Source organism: Primulina eburnea, chromosome 1, assembly GCF_022965805.1.
Source record: "Primulina eburnea isolate SZY01 chromosome 1, ASM2296580v1, whole genome shotgun sequence".
Classification (NCBI taxonomy): Eukaryota; Viridiplantae; Streptophyta; class Magnoliopsida; order Lamiales; family Gesneriaceae; genus Primulina; species Primulina eburnea.
This window is the reverse complement of record NC_133101.1, coordinates 15266081-15285975: the sequence shown is the minus strand read 5'-3', so window position 1 is coordinate 15285975 and position 19895 is coordinate 15266081. Positions and strand designations below refer to the sequence as shown.

At 37.2% G+C, this 19895-nt stretch overlaps 1 protein-coding gene across 1 annotated transcript; it reads left to right on the top strand.

The window, feature by feature from the left end:
- Positions 1–6391: 6391 nt before the first annotated feature.
- Positions 6392–19234, top strand: LOC140828232 (DNA repair protein REV1). The gene is given in 26 exon segments (XM_073191222.1): positions 6392–6774; positions 6963–7107; positions 7313–7428; positions 7517–7593; positions 8244–8546; positions 8549–8664; positions 9653–9796; positions 10030–10162; positions 10276–10364; positions 10493–10543; positions 10613–10816; positions 12149–12268; positions 13040–13132; positions 13781–13840; positions 13934–14020; positions 14210–14293; positions 14388–14460; positions 14914–14982; positions 15125–15217; positions 16334–16534; positions 16608–16681; positions 17135–17209; positions 17288–17796; positions 18390–18450; positions 18651–18747; positions 19121–19234. Coding segments are annotated over 25 exon segments (3234 nt in total). The 5' UTR covers positions 6392–6574; the 3' UTR covers positions 18708–18747; positions 19121–19234.
- The last annotated feature ends 661 nt before the right edge of the window (positions 19235–19895 follow it).

Here is a 19895-nt window from a genome sequence, read left to right as displayed (position 1 = left end):
CTCACCCGCATTTGCATAAAATTCTCGCACTACCGATACCACCGCTGCTCTAGGTTGAGCTCCGAATTTTTCCCATCTCCGCCTCTCCAACCCCACAAGAGGTGTGATACCCTTGTCCCACATCTGAAAAATTAAAAATTTAAAATGAGTTTATAAAGAGCTACAATGGACTTCTATATCAACTTGGGTTAATCATTTTCGTAAAGCGAGGACGAATACGAAATAGTTGGTATAGGGGCCCATTGTGCAGTCACGCAGACGCGGGCCCGGGCTCGGGGCGTGACAGAATGGTATCAGAGCCGGTCACCGGCATGGAATACCGAGAAATAAGTGCTATGCGGGGCAAAGTGCTACGTGCATAGGAGCCACCTCTTGAACCTGCGGGGCAAAAGTGCTACATGACGGGAGCCACCTCTTGAACCTGTAGGAGCCACCTCTAGATTCTCGGTGCTGGGGGATCGAGTGGTCAGGCCACGACGAGGACGTCGTGTTCTGAAGGAGGGGTGATTGTGATACCCTTGTCCCACATCTGAAAAATTAAAAATTTAAAATGAGTTTATAAAGGGCTACAATGGACTTCTATATCAACTTGGGTTAATCATTTTCGTAAAGCGAGGACGAATAAGAAGTAGTTGGTATAGGGGCCCATTGTGCAGTCACGCAGACGCGGGCCCGGGCTCGGGGCGTGACAAGAGGCCCTACATATCGATCTTCAAATTGTCTACGAAATCCCCGCTCAGTTATCGGGTTTCTATGAATCTTGGCATGGTCATACCGAGCCCGAGCCGCCTCACTCACAAATCAAGTTCTATCGAAAGAAGAAGAGGAAGAGCTAGGATTACCTTTCACTTTCTTGGGAGCCATGTTGGTGAAGATGAGTCGAGTGTTGAAGTGTGAATTGCAAGGGATTGATGGAGAGAAAAATTTGGAGAGATAAAGAGATGATATTTTGTTGTTGAGAATTGGATGAGGATAAAGGGAAGGGGAAGGGGAAGGGGAAGGGGAAGAAATATAAAAGAAAGGGAAGGGGGAAGTGGGGGCTCGTGCTCGAGCGGTAGAAATCTATCGCTCGAGCGCGAGGTCCACTTGAAAATTTCTCCTAAAGCTTTGCATTCTTTTTAATCTCTTCTATACACAAGAGTTGAAATTCTTACTAATCTCTCCTAAACTCAGGGATTAAAACTCTAATTGATTTCTCTATATTAAAGAGCAATCATCTTCTTTATATATGAGAAAATATTTGGATAATTATGGTAGGAAATCTTTTGATATATGCAAAATAAATTATAAACTGAATTATATCAAATCTAATTCTAGAATATATATTCCTTAATTTCTAACACTAATGTTAAGTTGAACATCGAAATCTAAGTTGGATTGTTCAAGATGGAACATAAAAATGTCCTGAAGAAAGTCTTGCACGATGTTGTAACAAAAATAAAGAGATAGACAGCAGATAGTCGGATATGTTTGATTCCCTCGGAAAATTTCAGTTGTTGTGATGAGTAGTTCAACTTGCAACCATGATAGTCTGTAATTGGAATGGATTGTTAGAATTATGCTTATTCTTGACTGCAGAACTGTTGTTTATGTGAACAGTCAAATAAACATTTGTGTTGCTACTATTCACATGAAAAATAGTAAAAGAATAGGACAGCACGCTGCACACCAAACAGAAAAAACTAAACTTAGGTTAAGATTCTCGCAAAAGTCCTATATAGATTATACAATACCCAGAAAACTAAAACTCCTATGATTTATTTTAGTTTTAATTACAATCATTACCTATGTTTGAGAAAATATATTAGGTTAAATATGGTTGGGATTTCGCCTACATTTGGTATCAGAGCGACTCTGCGTGAGTTTGGGATGGTGGGACAAACTTCAGCGAGGACCTTTAGTCCCGAAAAGAAGGGTGAGAAGGCCCTTAGGCGAAATCCCATATCGCCAAACAACGGGAGAGATGATGGGTATTTAAATGAGCGAGTATCAACCCCTTGTGAAGCCTTTTAAAGCCGTGAGGTCTCGGGCCAAAGCAGACAATATCACAAGTGGGCTGGGCCGTGACAACTTACCTTGTTTTATACGCAGACGACTGCATCGTGAAGGCGAGAATTGCTAAGTTGAAGAGGAAGAAGTCTGAGCCTTCTTCCGGGGACGTTGGTGCCAAGCTCACTCCCCCCAAGCCTTCCAAAAAGAGATCCAACAAGGAGGGCTTGGGGTCGGGGTCGGGATCCCAAACCCTAGCCAATCAGTGCCCGAGCTAAGTGCCCGAGCTATCCGCCCTCCTCAAGGGCAAGGGCAAAATGGATGAGGCTTTCTCTCATGCTGAGCTGGTTATCCTAGAGGAGTTTGGAGCCCCCGTAGCCCGGAAGTGTCCTTCTTGCCAAGCCTGATGGGCGCGGGGCCTTGGGGATCGTCCAAAACCTGGTTTATTTGATGGACCTAGGGATTCTGTGCTCTGCCTCGGACTCCTTGGTCGAGGAATCCCTAGTCCTCGGGCTTATGCATGTACTTTTTATCCTTTACTGCTTACGCTGTACGCTTTGGGTCTTTCAATGCTAACTTGTTTTTTCATTTTTTTAAGACTGTTGGTTAGGTTTGGGAATATACCATCCAGGCCCATAAAGTCCGAACTGATGCTCGGGCTACAGCCAGGAGCATGGACGACATCTTGGCCCAGCACAGGGAACTGGCTCAGCGAATGCGGGCCTTGAAGTCTGAGCACAATGATGAGCTTCATGCCATCTGGTGTGAGCTAGAGGAGTACTCAAGACAGTCTCAAGGTGGCCGAACTGAGGATTCGGAACCTGGTAGAGGAGGCCCGAAAGCTTGAGGAGAAATACGAGGCTACATGAGCTCGAAAAATTGAGGAGTTCATCTAGTCCCCTGATTTCAAAAGAGACTACGCAGGGAAAGCCACGGTGTACTTCGAGGAAGGGTTCAAAGGATGCTTGGTCCAATTCCGGGCCAATGGTTACTTCGAGGCTGAGCACCCAACTTCCTTCCTGGACTCAAAGAAGGTATTGGATGATATGCCCGAGGAGGGTGAGGTATCCGTGTTTACTATAATAATTTTTTTTGTAAGCTGTGTTCGACACTTTTTGATTTGTAATGACATTACAGTTTATGACAATTTCCTTGTGTTCCATATTTGATATTCATAGTTTGTAGCTAAGTCAAGATATAAAAACCCGAACATAATGGTTGTCAGAGCCCTTTTACCTTGTAACCAAAATTGGACTAAGCAATTATATAAACACCCGGACATGATGGTTGTCTGGGGCCTTTTAACTCGCAACCAAAATTTTACTAAATAATTATATAAAACCCGAATAGTATGGCTGTCTGAGCCCTTTTAACTCGCAACCAAAATTTGACTAAGTAATGATATAAAAACCCAACTTGAAGCCATGAGTAATAAGATAAGAATCCAAACTAGATGGTTGTCTGAGCCCTTAAACATGAGATCTGAATTTGGCTGAATAATAAGGTAAGAACCCAAACTAGATAGTTGTCCAAATCCTTAAAACTTGAAACCAATTTTTGTCTAAGTAATAATATAAAAACTCAAACAAGATGGCTGTCTGAGCCTTTCAAACTTGGAACGAGTTTTTGGCTAAGTAGCAAACATAGAACTCGAACAGGTTGGCCATCTAAGCTCTTTTATCTTGAAACCAATTTTTATGCCTTACTCGGGTGCTTTGCTTTTATGAGTGTTTCATTTGTGGTCTTTTATGAGTGTCATATATGTGGTCTTATATCATGCCAAACTGGGGTCGAGCTTTTGGATGTGTGTCACATTCGTGGACTTTGTCATTATAAATGCCACATATGTGGTTTTACATAGTGTCGAGTTAGGGTCGGGCTTTTGGATGTGTGCCACATCCGTAGGACTTTGTCATTATGAATGCTATATTTGTAGTCTTACATAGTGTTGAGCTAGGGTTGGGCTTTTGGATGTGTGCCACATTCGTGGTCTTACATAGTGCCGAGCTAGAGTCGGGCTTTTGGATATCCGTCACATTCGTGGACTTTGTTCATAGGTTTATAAATATCATTAATTTCATTATAATAGTCTAAGAATAAAACTACTTGACATACTGGAACTTTAGAAGTTAACAACAGAAATATATATATCAAGAGAGTAAAATGCATATGGTTGGCCTTTAAGTATAATATTTCTTCACATGTTGAGCATTCCAAGGTTTTTTTACCCTTTTTTCCTTCTGCATCTTCCAGATAATAGGCCGCGACCCCGGCCTTTCCTAATATTTTAAAGGGTCCTTTATACTTAGGATCAAGCTTTCCTCTTTCCCCGTGGTGCTGGATCTTTCTCATCATTAAATCTAGTTCTTTAAAATCCGTAGATATGCCTTTTTGTTGTAAGTTCGTATCATCCTTTTGCGATAAGCGTTCATCCGTAATTTGGCTCTTTTTCTCTTTTCTTCCACCATATCCAAATCCATGATCCGGAGGTTATCATTATCCGATCCATACCCCATAATCCGAGCATTTTCTTGACCGATCTCAGCGGGCAACACTGCCTCCGTTCCATACACCATAATGTAGGGTGTTTCTTTCATAGTAGTGTTCGATTGTGGTTCAGTAGGACCAGAGTACGCTCTGGAGTTCATCTGCCCAACTACCTTGAGCTTCCCCTAGCTGAGCCTTCAATGCTTGTACTATTGACTTGTTGGTGACCTCGACTTGTCCATTGCCCTGGGCGTAGGCTACAAAGATAAATAGTTGTTGAATCTTCATCTCATCACACCAGGCCCTAACTTTCGATCCGAAAAACTATCTTCTATCGTCAGAAATGAATCTTCGAGATATTCCGAATCCGCATATGATATTTTTCCACAAGAATTTCAAGAATTCATTCTCTGTAATCCTCTCTAACGGTTCGGTCTCCAACCATTTATAAAAGTAATCAATTGTGAATAACAGAAACCTCCTTTGACCTGAATCCATTGGGAGACAATGTCCATGCCCCATTTATCAAATGGACATGATACGACGATCGCCTTCATTAGTTTTGGTAGCCTCTTTTGTAGGTTTGCGTGTTTCTTATAGCTATAACAAGCTTTGACCAGGATGAAGACATCTTTTTTCAAGGTCTACTAGAAGAATCCAACCAGTAACGTTTTATGGGCAAGGGCCATACAACCCAGGTGGTTTCCGTAGCACCTCTCGTGTATTTATCTGAGAACGTATTTAGCTTCTACTTCCCCAAGCATTTCACGGAGCTCTGTCACACACTTGATCAATCTTCCCGAGGCATTTGGGTGTGTGACAATTCTGCCTAGGATATTGTTGGTGAGGACTGTTATGGGATGTGAGCCTTAATTTTCTTATTGTAACAATCAGAGCCAGAGCTAGTTTCTCTTGAGTTCTGTAATTTAGCTCGGGCATTCTCAGGGCATGACTGACAAAATAGACCGGCTGATGGGTTGTCCCTTCTCTTCTGACCAGGACAAATAGACCAGCAGCTCTTCACCTCGAACTGGTTTGTTGAGAACAAACAACTCTTTCAAATATGATTTCAATTCCTGGAAGGCCTCTCCACTCTGTTCATTCCACTCAAAATTTTCTTCTTTCAGAGCACTTTAAAGAAACAGAACCTCCTATCAGCCGACCTAGCTATGAATCGAGCTACGGCAGCTATCCTCCCCACCAATCTTTGTACTTCTTGGAGATTGCGGGGGAGCCCATAGTGGGTATGGCCTGAATTTTCTGAGGGTTGGTTTAAGGTTGGTTTCAATTCCCCTCATTGTAACCATGTAATCCATGAATTTTTCGATATGGACCCCTAGTGTGCATTTGCTTTGGTTAAGCTTTAGCCTGTAACTGCGAAGTGTCTGGAAAGTTTGCTCTAGGTCGGCTATAAAGTGCTCGACTACCCTTGTTTTGATGAGGATGTCGTCCAAAGTGCTCGGCTACCCTTGTTTTGACGAGGATGTCGTCCACATATACCTTAATATTTTTCCCAATCTGCTCTTTGAACACATGATCCATGAGCCTTTGATAGGTAGCCCCAACATTTTTAAGGCCGAATGTAATAAGAACATAGCAATATGTTCCCGTTGATGAGGCAAAACTCACTTTGTTCTGGTCTTTCCTCGCTAGTGGAATTTGATGGTATCCATGATAAGCGTCCATGAAGCTTAACAGTTCGTAGCCTGCTGTGGAATCTACTAGTTGATCTATCCTGAACATGGGATAGCAGTCCTTGGGCATGCTTTATTCAAGTCGCAGAAGTCAACACACATCCGCTATTTTCTCGAAAACAATTTAGACGCTAGGACAACATTTGACAGCTCAGTCGAAAATGTACTTTCTTGCAAAAAACAGATCTTCCACTTATAAAAACATTGCAAACATACTTTGTTGGCCCGGGCGGGCATGATATCATTTGAATCTAAAACCTTCGATTTGAAGGTATAAAAAGTCGTCCTCTAGCTTCCTCAACACGACCACGGACGCAATGCCTATGAATATCTAAATTTCCTTCTGTGGAAAAAAGTCTCGATTTTTTTAATTACTTCCATAAATTGCTAAATCACAAGGTAGTATGAGTTCCAATTCAGGCTCGAAATCGAAGCGGAGTTTCAATTCGATCCCATCAAATAATTCTTCTCGTAGCAGCAATGACAGGAACGCGAAGAACAGGAAGAAGGCTGCCCAAAAGACCCTAGGCATGGCTTGGGGAGCAAATTCTCACTCTTCCTCACTCTCCGCTTTCGGAAACTCCCCCTTCTCAGATTTCGGCAGGTAAAACTTTTGTTTTGGTTATGAATTTCAACCGAGAAGCTGAACACACAGATGTTTGTGAAGTGTTTCCAGATCAGGATGCTTAAAGTATTATTTGTAAACTTTTTTCATGCGGTGAAAAAGTTTATATTGTTTCTGGGTGGTTTTTTTTTTTTTTGAGATAAATTTTTGGTGCAACCTTGGTGTAGTTACATGGCTGTGAAGAATCAGAAACTGCATGAACAGTTTGATGCTGCGGCTTCAAGCTCTTCTCGTAGTGATTTCAGTTCTGGGAGGTCTATCTTTTCTGGGGTCTCAATTTTTGTTGATGGATATACTGTCCCTTCTAGTCAGGTGTGATCCTTTCCACGCTTTCATTTTCACCCTAAAGATTCCCGAACTACTCAAAATTTGATCTTCAGTAAATTTTTATCCCCCTTAATGACATCTATGTTGCATTTGGGATATGTGCTTTATCCGTCCAGCTTTAAAAAAAATAATGTTTGGACTTGTGTATATGAAACACAATGAAGTAACATACATGTTATCTTTTTCATAGGAGCTTCGTGGATACATGCTGAAGTATGGAGGGCATTTTGAAAATTATTTTTCTAGGCGTCATGTTACTCATATTATCTGCAGTAATCTCCCCAACAGTAAAATCAAGAACTTGAGGTTCATTATGCAGTTTGTTAATTCGCATATCAAAAGTGAAGATTGATGTTTTTTATGCTTAAGGAAGACAAATTTATCAATGATATAGGGCATTCAGTGGCGGGCTTCCAGTAGTGAAACCTAAATGGGTGTTGGATTCTGTTGCTGCCAATGAACTTTTGAGTTGTAAGTTTTATTTGAAAGGATACTTCAGCTAGGTTTCTGTGTTAATTATAGATGTAACATAATTTTGATTCATCTTTGATTCTTTGTAATCAAAAGAAACCCGGGATCAATTCGTTGGTCAAGAGACTCAAGACATTGAAGAACAACCGTAAATATTGCCAGGATAGAAGAGTTGGTGAAATGTTGTTAACTTTTCTACTGGTTTGCTTATTTTTTAGCTACTTCTAAGCACATTTAACATCTAGAAGATTCACATTTCAGCTTAATCAATTATACAAGTTACCTTGAATGTAGTATACTTATCTTGTAATTAATTTTTCAGTGGCTGCAGTAAATCTTTTTTTGTAACATGCCAGCGTGGTATATGTGATATCACATCCTTTGGTCCTCAAAATAAAAGAATTGGCATGACGTGTCGTGGATGCTTCATAAATGTTAAGAATGAAGCAACACTATTGAGAATGCTTCTCAAGCAATTATTGACCATGGGGGCAATTTTGTTTCTAGACTTTCCTCATGGAATGAAGGGAGCACTTCATGAAAAATGTTTTTATGAAGCTATATCTGAAGTTTTCACTTGGTGCATTTTTCAATCGAACAATCTATGAAATGTGGAACCCATAACGTCCCTTGTTTTATTGTTCTCATAGGGATTCCTTATCAGCTGGAGCAGGTCATAACTGAGAGTGATTACCAACCAAAGTTATCTACCTTTTTCACTGTGAAAAACAGTCGAGTATCTGATATTGAATCTTCATTTCTTGACGATCAAGAAATGATTGAAAATGGTAAACCATCATGGAACAAGATCGATTCTAGTTTATCTGAGGAGCACAAGTCTTTAGAGCAAGGAGACCAGAGCAGTGTGCAACTTGATGACCCTTGGAAAGGGAACATCGATAACTTGACAACCAAAAAGCCAACATGCAGTATAGAAAGTCACTGTGAAATTAGGCCATGTCTAGCACTTGCGAGGTTTCTGATGAAGTTTCAAGCCTAAGGACTAATTTGCCTCCTAATCAGCGTCATTCAACTCTGACAGATCCCAATTTTGTGGATAATTATTTTAAAGTAAGTACTTGTAATTCTTGGAAATAATTATTTTCAGATTACCTTTTGTTATTTCTTTCACACTCTATTGAAAAATCTGCACAAGCTTCAGAGATGTTTGTGAAATCTGAACGTTCTAAATAATAAGATTAACTAGTTAAGCATGACTTTCTAACAATATTGACAGAAAAAATGAACTCTTCTCTAAACCTCACAGTTGGTGTTTCAAAGTTTACGAATATAAATAATCCAATAAATGGTTTTACAAGTTTAGCCTGGGGACCGGGAGTATCAATTGAAAAGTTGTTTTAAATAATTTTAAAGCAGTTGAAATGCTCTGGAATGTACTTCTGTGAATAAATTTATTGGATGTTTAGTGTTTCTTTTTATTTAAGCCCTGTGTAACTTTGAACCTGGTGAGATCTTTCAAAACATGAGGTAATTTTCAGTTATTTATGCTTTAGCTTCATTTTTTTACGTTGAACTTGAAATATTTGGTTTTTAGTCTGTCTGTTTGTGTTTTTTGAAGTCCCTTGAAATGATTGTATTGAACTTTTTCGTGATTCATCGGGTTTACTTACTTCTTTTCATGTCTCATCCGTCGCTTCTTTTGCTTTGAAAAATTAGTTGAGCAAAGTTATTGGTCTATTGAGGGAAATAATTCGTTTCCCTCAATCAGGATATTTAAATATACGGTGTTGGTATTCCGATCCCTGATGCATTTCATCTACCGTACTATAGCAGACTTGTTTTGTGGCTGATTGGAGTATCGTAATCAGGCATTGTTTTCTCTGCGTGTGGGAAGATTTTCTCCTTTTTTTATTTGAGATTCTCTATCTTGTTTCTTGTTATTTGCTTCAGTTTGTTTCCTTGGTGATTCTGTTTTAACTTTTGAACTGTTTGTTTATTCAGATTAATGATACATGCTTATGTTAAAGGGTCTCTATTTTAGCTTTTGTTCTTGAAATAATATTGATTGTCAAGTGTCTAATTATATTTTCCCTCTCAGAGTTCTAGACTGCATTTTATCGGCACTTGGAGAAACCGGTACCGTAACCGCTTTCCTAGCTCTTCTAGTGGGTTTACACACAAAAATTCTATTCATGATTCTGCTGCAAAGACTCAGAAGACTGTCATAGTACACGTGGACTTGGTAAGTATGATCCAGGGAAGTTGAGATTCTGTATAATTTCCTTCTCTTATATTTTCCTTCCAATTTGCATACATATGTATCTACCAACTCTTACCCAATTAATTTAAATGAAAATTGTTGTAGTATATGTCTTCTTTTGGATGGTCTTGGGCGATAACTGATGATTATTATTTCATAATTGCCTTATCCTTCAATGCTTGAAAAATAAACTTGCAAAATTTATATTTATCCAGGACTGCTTCTTTGTATCAGTGGTCATCAGGAACCATCCTGAATTGCAGAACAAACCTGTTGCAGTTTGCCATTCGGATAATCCCCGTGGTACTGCTGAAATTTCATCTGCCAATTATCCTGCTCGAGATCATGGTTTGCTTGTCATCTGCAACCGCTCCTTTTCAACTTCTCCCACACACACACACACATATATATATATATACAACATACATTATATTGGTGGTTGATACATTGCATGTCTGTAGGAGTAAAGGCCGGTATGTTTGTTAAAGATGCCAAAGTTCGATGCCCTCAGCTATTTATAGTTCCATATGATTTTGGAGCTTATGAGAAGGTATTTATTAGTTTTTTATGTGGATTTTGTAAATCTAATGTTTCTATTGCTACTATATCCACCTAACTCTCGTATCTTTATGATTGTTCATTACATGGCTTTTTGGTGTTACATGTCTCCCTTTACAGGTGGCAGATCAATTTTATGACATTTTGCACAAGCACTGCAACAAAGTGCAGGTGGGGCCTTGAAAACATTTTTAAGGATGTTTTCAGACCTTTCGTATCTTAAATGAGTTTTTAACGCAGGCTGTCAGTTGTGATGAAGCTTTTCTAGATATTTCTGAGTCAGAAGTTAAGGATCCTCTATGCTTATCTTCAGGAATTAGAAAGGAGATATTTGACACCACGGGTTGCACTGTAAGTGCGGGAATCTCAAGCAATATGCTTTTGGCCCGCCTTGCCACTAAATCCGCAAAACCTAATGGCCAGTATTACCTTCCTCCTGAAAAGGTAAATACCAGCTCTAAAATGTTCTGTTTATTATACTTGCTTCAAAAAGCGTCCCCTTGGGTTACTAGTATGTTTTTATCTTTTGGCTGGTGGTATATGCAGACTTTCACTAGCAACCTTCCTCATTCACTTACCTGTATTTTATATTTATCTGGAGGCGTGTCCTATTCTTTCAGCTGATAGCTATAATCTGGTCTGTGCAACTTGAATGGAAATTAGTCCAATCATAATTTTTGCAGCAATTATTTAACAATAACACCTTATCATGTGAAATACTAAGTCAACCATGCAGAAAACATGTATTGGTTTTTCTGAGATTTTACATTAAAGATTTTGAGTTTTTCTCTTTTTTATGTAAAATAATTTAGGTCAATCGTGACAAGTGGTATTGTCTGTAAACAAGATATTTTTCCTTCATCATATGGTTTTTGAATAAAGTATAAAATTAAAGTAAATTCAGTTACATCACTTGTAAATATTATGCTTCATTTCTGCAAACCCACCCATATTATTTTCTTCTGGATTCAGTAGTGAGAACTCTTTTCACTCGGTGCGCAAGTTTGGAAAAAGAGCAGTTGAATGATGCCCCAAAGTAACTGATTTCAAGTGATGCTATTTTTTTCGTTTCTTTATAGTTTCATTCTTTTCTTTTGACAAATGCTGGCACTAAAAAGTGTTCGATTGTTTAATTGGTATAAAGCTTCTTTTTTTAACTTTGTAAATTTTTTATCGTTTTGTGTTTGCTTATGTTTATGTATCACGAGACTTAATTGGAAATCCTTGCATGCAGTTCGAGGTGCCTTTTTTATTGTCAATACAAGAATACCATTGACTTGCTATCTTGAAAAAACGAAGGTTAGTTAAAAACGAAAAAATAGAACGGGCAAGTGCAGTCCAATTTATTTGGACACTTTAGTGGGTGACAACTAGCAAGCAAATCCAAAACTGCTCAGCTTTTTAAAAGTAAAATAACTTGATGGGTCAAGGAATGCATCAAATTTTTTATCTGATGGTGAAACTTACATTAGCCCAAAGAAATGCATCTGGCTCACAATTCTATGTTGGTGAATGATAAAATGGCATGTTCTGCTTTTTCCTTTTTTCTAAGATCACGGCCATGGTGTGCATATTATCTGTATGTGATACAAGCAGTTGAGAATTTGATTTTATGTTATTAAGATGTAGTCATTTCTAGTTTTTAATATTGATATATCATCAAAAAGTGTTCTTACGTTTTGGCCTGTTTAAGTTGAGCTGTTTACAGGAACTCGTTATTTGTGTGCTCTTAAGTTTAGACTAGTAAAGGTTATCATAACCCTGCTCATATTTCAGGTTGATGATTATTTATACAGACTTCCAGTCAAGGCCCTTCCTGGAATTGGTCATGTTTTGGAGGAAAAGTTAAAGAAAATACAAGTCGAAACTTGTGGGGAGCTTAGGTTAATCTCCAAGGTGGTCATTTACTCTAAGTGGATTGGATGTCTTTCTTTGTTTGATGCCTTTTGAATCTCAAATATATATATTGACTTCTGTTTTCTTGCATTCCTTACATTTGCCAAATTTACTAGTTGGTCACCTTGTATTATTAAAGCATGGTGTTGGTAGAATAAATTGTAATCAATATTTGTTTTCATTTTGCAGAAACTGTTTCTCATTCTCCTGAATAAAAAAATTAATACTTCATTTCCTTAATACAAAACCGAACATATATTTTATTTTCCAAAAACTCCTCTTATCACTCCCAAAAATAAAACCAAATTTTGCAATAAATTAGTGACTAGTGGTTGTATCCCTTCCTTCTCATTGGAACATTCATGTGGGATTTGGCATGTATTAATGAATAATGACTTTTCATTACGTGAAATTACAGCGTAAATTTATTTTTCCCATCGCTTTTTAAATTGCGTGCAAATTAATTTCCTCACCAAAGAGGTCAAATGATCATAAATTTAATACCTTTAGGTTTTTAGTTTTCTGTAAATATTTTATTAGAATGTGTTCGTCTAATCTCCAACTGTCGCTATTAAATATCTGTGGTCCGACCATTGGCTAAACCACATGAAACTTGGTCCAAGCCAAGTCCGTTAACAGTGTAATGCAACTGAATGAATCTACTGCGGTTGGAATTAATATAAAAAATTAATGACTGGGGATTTCTCGTTATCACATTTGGGATTGGACATTTTTTTGTTTTTACAACTTTCTATTTTCTGATGTTTTCAGGAGTCTCTTCAAAAAGATTTTGGAATGAAAACTGGAGAGATGCTGTGGAACTACAGTAGAGGGATAGACAATAGAGTGGTTGGAGTTATTCAGGTTGGTAGACTAGAGTACTTTCTTGTGGCATTTCAAGCTCCATCTTCTTATGGAGTTGAGTAGTGTTCTTCAGATGTTTGATCAATTGTATCTGTCTAAACTTACATTCTTACTTCTTAACGTCTTTCCATATGCCGGTTGTAGTTAATATCAGGGAACAGGTATTGCTAGTGCTTATACATGGTTTCAGAATTTTTTATACCATTCCAAATGTGTGGGACAAAAAAATATAATATTTGTTCCGATAGTTACATGAAACATACACAGAACTGCAGATAATATTTCCCAGTTGCATGGAAGGTCGTATTCCTTATGAATCAGTACTGTTCAGCCTTTAACACCTTTATTCTGCATGTTTTGCTCTATGCGGGTTAGCAGTCATATTAATGCCACTTCTTACCCTATTCCTTAAAGAACGTGCCAAATATTTTCATGTCTTGGACTCTTGGTGGATGTTGCATAGCGTCATATATATATACTTTCCATAGTTTACGTGACTGCGTACTGTCCGGTCATTTAATATCAGCATTTAGATGGATTTTGTAAGTTCTCTCTCTAAAATCGCATTACCTCGATTTCATTATTAGTTTTCCTGATCTGTCTTGAATTTGTGGTTGGGTCCTGTATATGTGGTTTGCCCTTTTGCAGGAAAGCAAGTCCATTGGCGCTGAAGTTAACTGGGGTGTGAGGTTCAGGAATATGAAGGATGTTAGTGGTCCATTGTCTTACTAACCTTCTTATCATTTTTGAGTCTTACAAACCTTTCTTATTTTTTGATGTTAATTTTTTTCCTGGTTTCAGACTCAGCATTTTCTCACGAATCTGTGCAAGGAGGTTTCACTGCGATTGCAGGGATGTGGAGTGCAAGGGCGGTCTTTTACTCTCAAGGTTTTTCCTTATTTTTTATCAGTAAAGAAATCATTTTGAGGCTTTAGAAGTGTGCATGTTGTTATTGTACTTCCCCGTACCTGGATAGACGTAAGAGATGTAAAACAAATCTATCCATTGAATCACAACCTTGATACATTAAGATATGGTGTCGATTAAAATTTTAAAAAAACAATGGTGTCGATTCAGATAAAGAAGAGAAGAGCTGATTTTGCGGAGCCAGTGAAGTATATGGGCTGTGGAGACTGTGAGAATCTTAGCCATTCTATATCGGTAATATTGTACTCGCGTCAACCTTTGTTCTTTCGGTGTATTTGTCATAAGAAAGCCTTGCACATGTTCTTATAGCTAAGAGCTTTCATGATAGATTCCGGTTGCAACTGATGATGTGGGCGTGCTTCAGAGGTTGGCCACTAAGCTCTTTGGGTATTTCCATATAGGTAGTCAATTGCAGTTGTTTATTTTATTGGCCCCCCAATAATTTGTTGTTTCTGGATCCTTCGTTTACTTATTGTGTAGCTTCTTTATGGGTCTTCAGTGTTTTGAGAATTCGTCCTTGTGGCTTGTTGGTTTCATGTATATGCTTGAACAAAAAAACTTATTAAATCTTCTCAAACAAGCAGTCTCCCCTTGTTGCCTAACTGTAGCCTCTCTGCTTTTCTTATTTTTTTCAGTTTGAATGTTTGTGTGCATTACGTGTTGTTCTGGCACTAAATTGAAAACTAGTAATTTTCTTTGTTTTTAACGTCCACTGGTTGATGCTCTTTCCCTTGTAATCATCACCATGACTTTACATGCTGTTTTCTAAATTTGTTGGTTATTTCACCTGTCCCCTCCTTTAGCTTCATTCAAATTGCTTTCAATTTTTAGATAACACGACGATGTCTATGCAGACGTTAGGGATATTCGAGGCATGGGCTTGCAGGTCTCAAAACTGGAAGGTTCAGATGAGAGCAAACAAGGTATGTTCCTCTATCAATTCTTGGAACTGTATAAGTTTGTAAGAACACGAGTTTGTCAAGTATTGCTGCAGTTTTCCATTTTTCTTTGTCTGTGTTGTTTAATTGTTTTATTTAATAACTGGTTCTTTACTTGGTGTTGAAGTTCAAAAGAGAAATTCAATTCTTTCTTGGCTTGCCTCCTCCTCGAAAAAGGAGAGAGTCCAAAGTGGTGATCTTTCCATCCATGGTGATGCAGGTGACCAAAGATTTCGTGATGATTTTTTTATTGTCCTAAGTAGAGCATCAATTATAAAATTGATTTCTAAAATTTATCATCGGTGGTTTCCCTTTTTAGTGCTTGGTGATTACTTTCTCTAAGATCAAACTTAGGCATGACAAAACTATTCACAAGATTAACGGAAATATGTTTGTATGTTTGCATATGCTTTGGGAATACTTTTTCTACTAGATCTCAAATCATGGCATATCACATTGTGATATAATGTTATTTTAATGTTTCAAAGATTTTGGTTTGAATACAGGATAAGAAAATTATATTCTAAAAAAGTAAAAAAGACCAGTCGCTACTTTCTAAAATTAATGATTATATCCTGAGTTGTGAAAGGAGGAAAAATAAAATTTGAGGAAAGAGAATGAATATGCATGTTTGTTTCGATTTTGGGGGATTAAAATTTTTTCCGAAAAACAAAACAAAAAAAGGTCAGTTCTTTCACCCAAATTTATGTGGTTGGAATAAATTTTAATGTCTTTTGAGTCATCTACTACCCTAATAACGAGGCTTCCCCATGTTTTCCTAGAGTTTCCAGCCTCATCTTTCTTTCATGTGTTGATTAAAAAATAACGGTTTTATATCTTGATTGAAGATTCATTATTCTTTCCTTCTAGTTCCTTTTCTAGTTATCCTATTTCCATCCCTCTAGTAACTGTAGGAGGGGTTTTAACATGCAACCAGGCATAAAACAGCATTTTTTCCACCTCATGCCTCACTTTATTATTTAATTCCATTAATTTAGCCTGATTTTCTTAATGTTGACTTTCTGTGCATGACGCCATGTTTTTCATCTCGTTAATAATTTATTCCATGCTGCCTAATGGCTAACGCTGTTCCATTGTAGTATTCCCGTGTAACTCTTATTTATAACCTGTGTCTGGACTAGGAACCGCTAATACTCATAATAAATTTTAACTATATAGCATGAAAAGCTATGCAGAAGAAAGCTTATTTTATACAACGCTAATTTATATTTATCTTTTCTTGATTACATTTTAATGATTTTGTGAATCATATGGATTCTTGATTACCAGGGTCAACTACACTCTAATATGATAACACGGTCCTCTGTTGAAACAGGCACTGGCTTGTCCAGCTCTGAAATTGCAACCCTTCCTCCTCTTCACGACCTGGATATGACAGTTATAAAGTCTCTTCCACCTGAAGTTGTTTCAGAAATTAATGATATGTATGGTGGAAAGCTATTCGGTTTCGTATCAGAAAATAAAGGCAAAATTGTTAATACAAGCATTCCATGTGATGCTTCATTCAGCCGTAAAGGTAAAGATTTTATATATTCTAACAGTGGGTTTTGTGTTTGTAAGTTTTTTATTGAAATTTTCTTTTCTTTTAGGCATAAAATTCTATGAAAAGGAATCTTGTCATGCACATCCAGTCAAATCAAATACTACCGATGTTGGCAATGAGGTATTGGCTGCATAATTGGTCCTTTTTGTCGGATGATCTGACCTGGATAGGTTCCGTGTTCCCTTTCAACATGAACCAAACTGTGAAGAAAGCCTTTGTGTTTAGTTTTGGTTTTTCATCAATACTTTGCATCCAAAGTATGATCCACTTCATAATGTGAACCATTCTTACATATGCGTAATTATTGAAATGCTTATATGGTTACCTTGCTGCATGTTTTATGACAGTGCATATACCATTCATAAGATTAAAATGAAGTTAAGGATAATATCTGGAACCAATTTTGGACATAACTAAAATTATGATAAATATTTTTTTATTACAAATTGTGATAAATATTTGATACGAATTTGTTGTGTTTTATATCCATACACTTGTTTCTCTACACTACTGTTATTAAGATACATTTTTTCTGCAATAACTTTTGTGTCTTTCCATCATAATTTTCTTCAGGAAGAGGACTTGAAAGGAAAAAGAATTATCCCTGAGCTTTCGTTCAATCTATTGGTGAAAGACGAGAAAATTCAGGTAATGACGTTGATGCTTGTGTTCCTTGTTCTTTATTAGGTTGTTTGATCATATATCTTGTTTTCTGTTGAAAAGCAGTGTGGTGATGAAGCAACCCCCGTTTCTGTATCCTCTTCAGTTTCTCCTAAAACTCTAATGCCCACGTCTCTTAGTCAAGTAGATTGCTCCGCTTTGCAACAACTTCCTGAAGAGTTGAGAAAAGACATACTTGAGCATCTTCCTGCCCACAGACCGGAATCTGTTAAAGGTTCTTCCAGTAACTTAATCAATAACTGGACTGACTTTGGGGATTTGGAGTCAGATATTAACCTTTGGATCGGAAATGCTCCACAATGGGTTGACAAGTTAAAAACCAGCAGCAGTTGTATGTTGAACCTTTTTGCGAAGATGTATCAATCTAGATCCTGTGGTCGTTTGTCCTCTTTACTGCAGCACATAATGTCTGAGATTAACGTATCCTCAGAAGTGAGCGATGCTGAACTGGATATTACCGCTAGTTGCATGTATGCGCTTTTCAAGCAATATTTTGATCTCAAGATTGAAACAGATCTGGAAGAGATTCATTTTTGTTTATGCCTTTTGAGAAGGTATGTATAGATTTATTGTATGTTGTCATGAGTGCTGTGCGTGTGCACTGAGTTCTAATAAGTGGATTTAGTAGTTTATAAAGAGTATATATGAGTTCTAGGTTGATCAATACTTGAAGTTCTTATTATGAGTTCATACAAAGTAGAAATTTGAACTTTAGGTTAGGCTCGAGCAGAGTCAGGTCGTTTTCATCCATGATATAAATATTGGAATTTTGTGACTTGACCTTCAAACAAAAATTTTGTTATACAAGATTTTGCTTTTGGTTGAGTAATGATATGCCACAACTTAGTTTTGCAGCTTGTGTAGTATCGGTCAAATACCTTTTTAATCTAAGGTTAAAAGAGTTTTAATTTCAATGGAATTCACATTTTCCCAGGTAGTACTTTTTATTTATCTGATATTATATAATTGCATCATATTAGCTGTTATAATTTTTTCACCTGCCACTATGAAAACATGAAGGCTCTTCCATTTTTTAATTTTCCGTGTACCCCTAATTTGGAACATGTTGATTTAGTCCATGTGGCTTCTTTCTGCATTTGCATTTCTGTGAATTAGTCACTAATTGCTCATTGTCCTTGTTTTGCAGGTTAACAGAGAGGTCGAAACTTTTTGGGCAAGTCTACAACAGCATTCTCCCTCATTTGCAGGTTCCATTTGCTCTTTGCTTTTTCTCCACCAAGATTCCCCACATATGTAAGACAAAATGAAGAAAAAAGCAAATTCGATGGCAGTAGTGGATTATTTCAGATTTTCACCTGCTATCATTTTCTCCGAGCCTTCATAAACTTTTCTTGTTCTTAAACTTTAAATGTACTTATAATGTGTTTTGCGATGTTTTGTAACACAGGCATGTATGAGTGAATGCTATGGTGGAACTCTGAATATCCCATCAATGAAGAATTAGTCACGTTCAGATAGTGACGTGCAAGAACCATTGGAATCAGGTAGCGAGCAAAAAACTGAACTGACCGACCTATACCTAGGTGTGAACTTTTCTTTATAGCAGATTCTCATTTAGCTAACTAATTTAATGACAGTTTCTGTCCTCTGGTTATGAACTGCAAGATTGTCTGAACAAGGTGTATGAATGAGCTATTACTATGTAGATTCACTAAGTTAAAGAACACTGCTAAGATTGTTTAAAAATGATCTAGAGTATGCTCTTAGATATCTAACAGGAAATCAGACTCGTTAAGATATAAAGTTTGTAGAGCTTTCTCACTCAGGTAGGACTGTCTAAGATGTTCTATATTATTAGATATTTAACAGGATGTTAGACTTGTATAGATTTTAAAGTTCGAAGATTTTTTTGCTCAGGTTGTCGCATGGAGCCGCTATAATTTGTTTCCTGAGGAGAAGGTGAAATTGAAACAGATTTGTGAAGCTGGCAGTAAAATGGAACAAAGATTATGTACGGTTGTCGGCGAGAGGGTAATACTCTTGAAGTTTTCTTCAATATCTCATTTATGCTAGGTTTCCTCATGTTGGATATGTCTATGTATGTAGGTTGTTTAGCATTGTGCGCTTGTGTGCTCATAAAAGGCATGAACAGTGCATGAAGCAACTCAGTTAATTTATTGTGTTGTTCCTATTGAAACAACATTCTATTGCTGAAAGTAGGTGTAGTGTCAATAGTTATTTACTTTGAATGAGCTTTTCCAAAACAAAAATTTAATACAATTAAATCTCTTCAACCTCTTCGATATTACCACAAATATATGAGTCAAGTTTTAATATAGTGTAACAAGTTCGAATATCGTCTAACAGAGATTGATATGTGAAAAATTTACCCAAAGAACTATTTTGTAATTAATTAAAAATGATAAGTGAATAAATTAATAAACTAAATTATATTTATAATAAAATAAAAATTATGATAAATAAATAATTTAAATTAAATAATTATCTGACAATTGTTAGGATGTCGGTTCAACTATCTTTTAATCTTCTCTAATTATTGAATTTCCACAAAAAGGAAGATTAACCATTTATAACATTTAATCGAAGAAATTGTTTAGAATAAATCCACTAGAAAATAAACTAAATAACCTATAAAAGAGAAAAAAATATATGCTTGTCCTTTGCGGATGAA